The sequence below is a fragment of the Tubulanus polymorphus genome, unplaced genomic scaffold (assembly GCF_964204645.1).
Source record: "Tubulanus polymorphus unplaced genomic scaffold, tnTubPoly1.2 scaffold_43, whole genome shotgun sequence".
Taxonomy (NCBI): domain Eukaryota; kingdom Metazoa; phylum Nemertea; class Palaeonemertea; order Tubulaniformes; family Tubulanidae; genus Tubulanus; species Tubulanus polymorphus.
Genome location: NW_027437449.1, coordinates 87,194 through 97,000, shown reverse-complemented (window position 1 = coordinate 97,000; position 9,807 = coordinate 87,194). Strand labels below are relative to the sequence as shown.

At 40.3% G+C, this 9,807-nt stretch overlaps 1 protein-coding gene across 3 annotated transcripts; it reads right to left on the bottom strand.

Annotated features, from left to right (window-relative positions):
- Positions 1-2,034: 2,034 nt before the first annotated feature.
- LOC141914563 (E3 ubiquitin-protein ligase RNF19A-like) lies at positions 2,035-9,686 on the bottom strand. 3 transcript variants are annotated; one of them, XM_074805794.1, is made up of 6 exons: positions 9,435-9,685; positions 8,886-8,954; positions 8,435-8,700; positions 7,983-8,229; positions 7,067-7,127; positions 6,619-6,969 (listed from the first exon to the last, which is right to left on the bottom strand). In XM_074805794.1, the coding sequence occupies exons 3-4, from the start codon at positions 8,562-8,564 to the stop codon at positions 8,072-8,074; spliced, it is 288 nt and encodes a 95-aa protein (XP_074661895.1). In that variant the 5' UTR covers positions 8,565-8,700; positions 8,886-8,954; positions 9,435-9,685; the 3' UTR covers positions 6,619-6,969; positions 7,067-7,127; positions 7,983-8,071. The 3 variants fall into 3 exon arrangements, with proteins under 3 accessions (XP_074661896.1, XP_074661895.1, XP_074661897.1); XM_074805796.1 differs by having other exon boundaries at positions 8,903-8,954; XM_074805795.1 differs by lacking the exons at positions 6,619-6,969; positions 7,067-7,127 and adding an exon at positions 2,035-2,079 and having other exon boundaries at positions 9,435-9,686.
- Between the last annotated feature and the right edge of the window lie 121 nt (positions 9,687-9,807).

Genomic DNA, 9,807 nt, shown 5'->3' with positions numbered 1-9,807 from the left:
ACTTCAACCAAGTCGACCACACCCGCGAACACTTTCGGGTGTACGGTCTCCAACACCTACCAGGCTCCACGAGACCGATCCGCGAAGCAGCCGAACAAGACTGGATACGACGACTCGACACGAACACGCCCCGAGGCATGAACGTCCCGTAGACCGCCTCACTACAACAATTAACTCTCACTACTTTTTTACAGGGATAACCCGCTGCCCGTGCACTAGTGGGGTCTCCAAACCTTCGGTTTGGTCCCCTAACCTCTATCTCTAAACCTAACCCGGGCGTAAGGCCCCGATGGGCCACTTCCTTCGTTCTCTTCGAACTCAAATCGAACTCCGCCCGGAGTCAGTCGTCGATACGCCGCAACCACCGCTGCGACACAGCGATATCGGTACCACGCCGTAAACATACGCCAATAATATCGGTACACCGATACCAACGGCTAAACTAGCGACAACTGGCGCTACGATAACAGACGCAGTTACACCACCGGCTATTACCATATTCCTCTTGTGCTGTGGTAGGTGACCGTAACGTGTATGTAACTGAAACACAAGATAAACACATGAGAAATAGCATTTTTCATAGTAAAAATCTCGCGTGTGGTGGATTTAGGTTCCAATTTCCGTTTCTGACTAGCGCCATCAAGCGAGTAATTTCAGAACTTGAATTTGTCAATATCCTGTATTTCACTCGATAAGCCTTATCATATGTCATTGTCATTACTCACTTCATCGCCAAACACAACAGTTATTCCTTGAGCTTCCTGATGACTGCAGTTAATTAGTAGAGCATCACCCTGAAATAAACATAGAAACCTGTCAGAGAAAGCACTCTAAAATCCAGGGTATCCGCTGGGTCAAATGCTACATCTGTATTGATAGTAATAGTTTAGGCCTCGATCCACTCTTTATGTTATTGATACTTTTTACTGAATGATGGTTTTACAGCACGCATCAGTGAATAGAGATTGCTGCTGCTCGTGGGGTTAAACCGGACTGTTTTATGTCGCTCTCCATCTCGAATCACCTTCATACATCACAAGTATTCGATTCACAAGTAAATTTACTTACTGTATTTCAATGTTGAAATGGTTTGAAGACATTCTGTCGCTTCTGCGTTGAAAGAGAAGCTTCTAAATATTTCAAGTGAAAATTGCGATTGATTCGTCCGCCATCATTCTTTTAAATGGGACATACTCCACTTGGGAGGGCTAGTTCTGTAGACCGCGCAGATCGAGGTCGACTAGGACTAAGGCTTTGCGCTCCGAGCACTTACTAAAGAGTTCACGGTTCTAGCCGCGGATGGCTTTAGATACCGCTCCGGATTACTAGCGGGTAATGAATTCCACGGAATTAGCAATACGTAGCAATTCTAGTGAACTTCCGAGCTATTGTTCGAATAAAACATTCTAAAATTATTCCCAATTAATGAAACAATCAAATGATCTTATAAGTTGAATTGGTGACTCACAACACGTATTTAACCTAATAGTTTTTTCATCGGGGCACGGCTGAGAGTATCGACAAGTTCTGTATTTCTGTAACAAATATCTGTGAAATTTTTTGCTCAAATAAATTCATTCTGTAATCATATCGATGAAAACAACTGTAGTTATTCATTTCAGTTTGAAAGTTTAATCCAATACGAATACGTATTCCTATTAATCCAATAATTTGGTGGTTCAGCAGAAATCCAATAGGTGGCGATCATGTCGTAGTAACTATTCATCAGTATATATCAGACACCCTGGTTTATCATCTGATCAGAATCACTGGGTTTGAACCTGGGACATCCCTCCAAATCCTCCAATCAGCATGAAACATCACAGTCATTTAGAATCAATAATTCATTAACTTGAGGCGCAGTCAATTTCAGGTGTAGACGTGTCGCAGGTTTCAGTTATTGAGATCCTCCTCCATTAGACTGAAAATAAATCAAACAACATTCATTATAACATCATTAGAGCAATTCACAAAAATCATATCAAATATTCGATATAAATAAGAGTAACTAAACGAACCTGATCTAAACATCACCTTCTTTTGAGTAGAATAAACAAAACTCTAGCGTTACGCCTACATCTGAAATAATACAAAACAAAGAAAATCATTATTTCTTCATCAGATAAAAAATGAAAACAGATTCAACAAGATTCAAAATGCTTTTAGTGCCAAGAATTTTCAGTGGTACAATTTTTTTTCATACAAGACTTAACGGTAAATTGGTTCAGACTTAGAGCAGGGAAAACTATATGAATTTATTCCCACACCGTCTGAAATTACAGATTTCACAATGAAATTTGCAGCGTGTTCGTTGCTCAGCAGCAGGTGAATCACAACATTCAAACATGTTTGATATTTCCACAGTTAATTTTGTCGCAGCAAATATTTTTGCTAAGTCTCAAACACAGTAAATTGAGCCGCAATCTTTGACAAGCTTTCAAATCACGATGGCATCAATGATTTGAGAACGGCGCTGAAAACCTGCTTGGATTTTGGTTAACTCGGTTTTAAAACACCACTGAAACTGGTTTCTAGAGGTCTGTGATTAGGGCCTGAGATATATCTACCTGAATTGAGCGATCACTTGTTCACTTCATCGCCAAACAGTTATTCCTTGAACTTCCTGATGACTGCAGTTAATTAGTAGAGCATCACCCTGAAATAAACATAGAAACCTGTCAGAGAAATCACTCTAAAATCCAGGGTATCCGCGGGGTCAAATGCTACATCTGTATTGATTGTAATAGTTTAGGCCTCGATCCACTCTTTATGTTATTGATACTTTTTACTGCGGTGAGGGCTAGTTGTTAGAGCGTTCAGCTCTGGGAAGCCAGGTTGTGGGTTCAATCCCCGTTGTGTCCTCGGGCAAGACACTTATCCTCATTGCCTCTCACCACCCGGGAGTAAATGGGTACCTGGTCTGATAGATGACTCCTGAGTGCTTGTTAGTAGCTCGGTGTTACTTCTCAAAAGGGAGAGATGACTGATACATGTTAGAGTATTAAAATTGGCCGAGGTAATAATACCGAAAAATGTAAAGCGCTCTGAGCAGCCTGGCTGGATTTAGCACTATATAAGACACATATTAATATTATTATTATTACTGAATGATGATGGTTTTACAGCACGCATCAGTGAATAGAGATTGCTGCTGCTGCTCGTGGGGTTAAACCGGACTGTTTATGTCGCTCTCCATCTCGAATCACCTTCATACATCACAAGTATTCGATTCATAAGTAAATTTACTTACTGTATTTCAATGTTGAAATGGTTTGGATACAATCTGACGCATCTTGGTTGAAAGAGAAGCTTCTAAATATTTCAAGTGAAAATTGCGATTTATTCGTCCGCCATGCTAGTTCTGCAGACCGCGCAGCTCGAGGTCGACTCGGACTCAGGCTTTGCGCTCCGAGCACCAACTAAAGAGTTCACGGTTCTAGCCGCGGATGGCTTTAGATACCGCTCCGGATTACTAGCGGGGGTAATGAATTCCACGGAATTAGCAATACGTAGCAATTCTACTGAACTTCCGGGCTATAGTTCGCAGGAAAAACATTCTAAAATTATTATAAGTTGAATTGGTGACTCACAACACGTATTTAACCTAATAGTTTTTTCAGCGGGGCACGGCTGAGAGTATCGACAAGTTTTGTACAAATATCTGTGAAATTTTTTGCTCAAATAAATTCATTCTGTTTTAATATCGATGAAAATAAGTGTAGTTATTCATTTCAGTTTGAAATTTGGCTCTGTTTTCAGGAATTACTATTTTTCCAGAAATCGGATCCAAAATATCACCTTGCCATCACCATGACAACGCACCAGTCAAAACAAACAACAATCATTCAGAAATGGAGCCCTGTAGATTCTTAAATTTGGTTTCAAGTTTATTTATTTTAGTTGAGTAGATTCTGAATGATGCAAAGTTTACTAGAGACACTGGTTTTATCAAAATCATCTCTGGAAGACAGTGCCAATCCTGGAAGGGTTTTAACAGTCACTCAGATATTGTGTTCCACTGCATTCAGATCAAACCAACAGTTCACACTCAACTTGAGAACAATTTTTGTTTATCTAAAATGCATTTCACGTTTATTTTGACTCAAGATATAAATTTCTAAATTTCCAATAGATGGCGTCTGTGATATACAGTTTAATCCAATACGAATACGTATTGGTATTAATCCAATAATTTGGTGGTTCAGCAGATATCCAATAGGTGGCGATCATGTTGCAGTAACTATTCATCAGTATATATCAGACACCCTGGTTTATCATCTGATCAGAATCACTGGGTTTGAACTTGGAGCATCCCTCCAAATCCTCCAATCAGCATGAAACATCACAGTCATTTAGAATCAATAATTCATTCATTTGATGCGCAGTCAATTTCAGGTGTAGACGTGTCGCAGGTTTCAGTTATTGAGATCCTCCTCCATTAGACTGAATATAAATCAAACAACATTCATTATAACATCATTAGAGCAATTCCCAAAAATCATATCAAATATTCGATATAAATAAGAGTAACTAAACAAACCTGATCTAAACATCATCTTCTTTTGAGTAGAATAAACAAAACTCTAGCGTTACGCCTACATCTGAAATAATACAAAACACTGAAAATCATTATTTCTTCATCAGATAAAAAATGAAAACAGATTCAACAGATTCAAAATGCTTTTAGTGCCAACAATTTTCAGTGTTACAATTTTTTTTAATTGGTTCAGACTTAGAGCAGGGAACACTATAAGAATTTATTCCCACACCATCTGAAATTACAGATTTCACAATGAAATTTGCAGCGTGTTCGTTGCTCAGCAGCAGGTGAATCACAACATTCAAACATGTTTGATATTTCCACAGTAAATTTCATTGCAGCCAAATTTTTGTTCAGTCCAAAACACAGTAAATTGAGCCGCAATCTTTGACAAGCTTTCAAATCATGATGGCATCAATGATTTGAGAACGGCGCTGAAAACCTGCTTGGATTTTGGTAAACTCGGTTTTAAAACACCACTGAAACTGGTTTCTAGAGGTCTGTGATTAGGGCCTGAGATATATCTACCTGAATTGAGCGATCACTTGTTCACTTCATCGCCAAACAGTTATTCCTTGAACTTCCTGATGACTGCAGTTAATTAGTAGAGCATCACCCTGAAATAAACATAGAAACCTGTCAGAGAAATCACTCTAAAATCCAGGGTATCCGCGGGGTCAAATGCTACATCTGTATTGATAGTAATAGTTTAGGCCTCGATCCACTCTTTATGTTATTGATACTTTTTACTGCGGTGAGGGCTAGTGGTTAGAGCGTTCAGCTCTGGGAAGCCAGGTTGTGGGTTCAATCCCCGTTGTGTCCTCGGGCAAGACACTTATCCTCATTGCCTCTCACCACCCGGGAGTAAATGGGTACCTGGTCTGATAGATGACTCCTGAGCGCTTGTTAGTAGCTCGGTGTTACTTCTCAAAAGGGAGAGATGACTGATACATGTTAGAGTATTAAAATTGGCCGGGGTAATAATACCGAAAAATGTAAAGCGCTCTGAGCAGCCTGGCTGGATTTAGCACTATATAAGACACATATTAATATTATTATTATTACTGAATGATGATGGTTTTACAGCACGCATCAGTGAATAGAGATTGCTGCTGCTCGTGGGGTTAAACCGGACTGTTTATGTCGCTCTCCATCTCGAATCACCTTCATACATCACAAGTATTCGATTCACAAGTAAATTTACTTACTGTATTTCAATGTTGAAATGGTTTGGATACAATCTGACGCATCTTGGTTGAAAGAGAAGCTTCTAAATATTTCAAGTGAAAATTGCGATTTATTCGTCCGCCATGCTAGTTCTGCAGACCGCGCAGCTCGAGGTCGACTCGGACTCAGGCTTTGCGCTCCGAGCACCAACTAAAGAGTTCACGGTTCTAGCCGCGGATGGCTTTAGATACCGCTCCGGATTACTAGCGGGGGTAATGAATTCCACGGAATTAGCAATACGTAGCAATTCTTCTGAACTTCCGGGCTATAGTTCGCAGGAAAAACATTCTAAAATTATTCCCAATTAATGAAAAAATCAATAATCTTATAAGTTGAATTGGTGACTCACAACACGTATTTAACCTAATAGTTTTTTCAGCGGGGCACGGCTGAGAGTATCGACAAGTTTTGTACAAATATCTGTGAAATTTTTTGCTCAAATAAATTCATTCTGTTTTAATATCGATGAAAATAAGTGTAGTTATTCATTTCAGTTTGAAATTTGGCTCTGTTTTCAGGAATTACTATTTTTCCAGAAATCGGATCCAAAATATCACCTTGCCATCACCATGACAACGCACCAGTCAAAACAAACAACAATCATTCAGAAATGGAGCCCTGTAGATTCTTAAATTTGGTTTCAAGTTTATTTATTTTAGTTGAGTAGATTCTGAATGATGCAAAGTTTACTAGAGACACTGGTTTTATCAAAATCAACTCTGGAAGACAGTGCCAATCCTGGAAGGGTTTTAACAGTCACTCAGATATTGTGTTCCACTGCATTCAGATCAAACCAACAGTTCACACTCAACTTGAGAACAATTTTTGTTTATCTAAAATGCATTTCACGTTTATTTTGACTCAAGATATAAATTTCTAAATTTCCAATAGATGGCGTCTGTGATATACAGTTTAATCCAATACGAATACGTATTGGTATTAATCCAATAATTTGGTGGTTCAGCAGATATCCAATAGGTGGCGATCATGTTGCAGTAACTATTCATCAGTATATATCAGACACCCTGGTTTATCATCTGATCAGAATCACTGGGTTTGAACTTGGAGCATCCCTCCAAATCCTCCAATCAGCATGAAACATCACAGTCATTTAGAATCAATAATTCATTCATTTGATGCGCAGTCAATTTCAGGTGTAGACGTGTCGCAGGTTTCAGTTATTGAGATCCTCCTCCATTAGACTGAATATAAATCAAACAACATTCATTATAACATCATTAGAGCAATTCCCAAAAATCATATCAAATATTCGATATAAATAAGAGTAACTAAACAAACCTGATCTAAACATCATCTTCTTTTGAGTAGAATAAACAAAACTCTAGCGTTACGCCTACATCTGAAATAATACAAAACACTGAATATCATTATTTCTTCATCAGATAAAAAATGAAAACAGATTCAACAAGATTCAAAATGCTTTTAGTGCCAAGAATTTGTTACAATTTTTTTTCATACAAGACTTTACAGTAAATTGGTTCAGACTTAGAGCAGGGAACACTATATGAATTTATTCCCACACCGTCTGAAATTACAGATTTCACAATGAAATTTGCAGCGTGTTCGTTGCTCAGCAGCAGGTGAATCGCAACATTCAAACATGTTTGATATTTCCACAGTAAATTGAGCCGCAATCTTTGACAAGCTTTCAAATCATGACGGCATCAATGATTTGAGAACGGTGCTGAAAACCTGCTTGGATTTTGGTTAACTCGGTTTTAAAACACCACAGTTTTTAACTTCGAAACTGTTTCTACAAATCTACTGTGGGTTTTTTATTTGTCGACTAAAAGTGGTGCAACGCCGTGCATATCACAGCAGTTTGTGTCAGTTGCGATCGAAAGCAACTGTTGGCCTACCGTAGACCGGAGTAGAACACGGGCAACTAGCCGGATACGGCTAGCGACGAGTCGGTAGGGGTCGGGTTGCCGTCGCTAGCCGGCTTATGTTGAACAGATAGAGCAGAAACTGGCGGCCTCTCGTAGGCCGTTAATCGGCGATAAACCCAGTTGTGTCGGTAGGCGTCGCGTTGCTTGTCGACATAAGTCAGCCTTAATCCTGCTTTCTCAGAGAACTGCTCTTCCTTCTCTATGAGATTTTCCTAAATCTGCACCCGTACCTTCGCCGTGCCCTCCTCCAATTTTCTCAGGGGATCCACGTGATTCGTGAGATTGTAGTCGGGAAAATCTCTTACCTGTTTTGGAATCCGCTCGGTCCGGCAACGGCGCTTCCCGATAAACTACCGTTCAAACTGGAGCCAGCAATCGCTCTGTTACTGGCCGATTAGCGATCGCTCTCATCGCGGATTATCCCGACTCGGTCGATGTGGCTTCCGCTAGCGCTAAGACTGCCAGTCATAGCCATAGACATCTCACCGATACTAGGTCCGATACTGGGGTTCGCTACCCGGTGACTGGTCGTTTCTATACTGTGAGAATCAGCTACAACAAATATAAACATTCACTCATACTAGTACTGAACTAACTTAAATGACGTCATAGGGGGATTTATATAGCAGCCACACCAGACAACATGGCTTTATCAGTTAATCCCCCTATGACATCATCAAATTATCCCTTATGATTCCTAGAAAGACAGCTGATTCCGGACCCTGCGCTATATGAAAAGTATGGTTTAAGTACTTACGGGCGTAAGGCCCCGATAGGCCACTTCCTTCGTTCTGTTCGAACTCAGATCGAACTCCGCCCGGAGTCAGTCGTCGATACGCCGCAACCACCGCTGCGACACAGCGATATCGGTACCACGCCGTAAACATACGCCAATAATATCGGTACACCGATACCAACGGCTTAACTAGCGACAACTGGCGCTACGATAACAGACGCAGTTACACCACCGGCTATTACCATATTCCTCTTGTGCTGTGGTAGGTGACCGTAACGTGTATGTAACTGAAACACAAGATAAACACATGAGAAATAGCATTTTTCATGGTAAAAATCTCGCGTGTGGTGGATTTAGGTTCCAATTTCCGGTTCTGACTAGCGCCATCAAGCGAGTAATTTCAGAACTTGAATTCGTCAATATCCTGTATTTCACCCGATAAGCCTTATCATATGTCATTGTCATTACTCACTTCATCGCCAAACATACCAGTTATTCCTTGAGCTTCCTGATGACTGCAGTTAATTAGTAGAGCATCACCCTGAAATAAACATAGAAACCTGTCAGAGAAAGCACTCTAAAATCCAGGGTATCCGCGTATCCATGGTGGGTTCGATCCCCGTTGTGTCCTCGGGCAAGACACTTATCCTCACTGCCTCTCTCCACCCAGGAGTAAATGGGAACCTGGTCTGATAGAAGACTCCTGAGTGCTTGTTAGCAGCTCGGTGTTACTTCTCAAAAGGGAGAGATGACTGATACATGTTAGAGTATTACAATTGGCCGGGGTAATAATACCGAAAAATGTAAAGCGCTCTGAGCAGCTTGGCTGGATTTAGCACTATATAAGACACATATTAATATTATTATTATTACTGAATGATGATGGTTTTACAGCACGCATCAGTGAATAAGAGATTGCTGCTGCTGCTCGTGGGGTTAAACCGGAGTGTTTTATGTCGCTCTCCATCTCGAATCACCTTCATACATCACAAGTATTCGATTCATAAGTAAATTTACTTACTGTATTTCAATGTTGAAATGGTTTGGATACAATCTGACGCATCTTGGTTGAAAGAGAAGCTTCTAAATATTTCAAGTGAAAATTGCGATTTATTCGTCCGCCATGCTAGTTCTGCAGATCGCGCAGCTCGAGGTCGATTCGGACTAAGGCTTTGCGCTCCGAGCACCAACTAAAGAGTTCACGGTTCTAGCCGCGGATGGCTTTAGGTACCGCTCCGGATTACTAGCGGGGGTAATGAATTCCACGGAATTAGCAATACGTAGCAATTCTACTGAACTTCCGGGCTATAGTTCGCAGGAAAAACATTCTAAAATTATTCCCAATTAATGAAAAAATCAATAATCTTATAAGTTGAATTGGTGACTCACAACAC

What these genes read in the sequence shown, in the direction of transcription:
- LOC141914563 (XM_074805795.1), bottom strand. Translation starts at nt 8,564, where the DNA reads ATGTTTACGGCGTGGTACCGATATCGCTGTGTCGCAGCGGTGGTTGCG. An exon ending in CCTATCGGGGCCTTACGCCC is followed by an intron (nt 8,230 to 8,434) that starts GTAAGTACTTAA and finishes TATTTGTTGTAG; the next exon opens with CTGATTCTCACAGTATAGAA.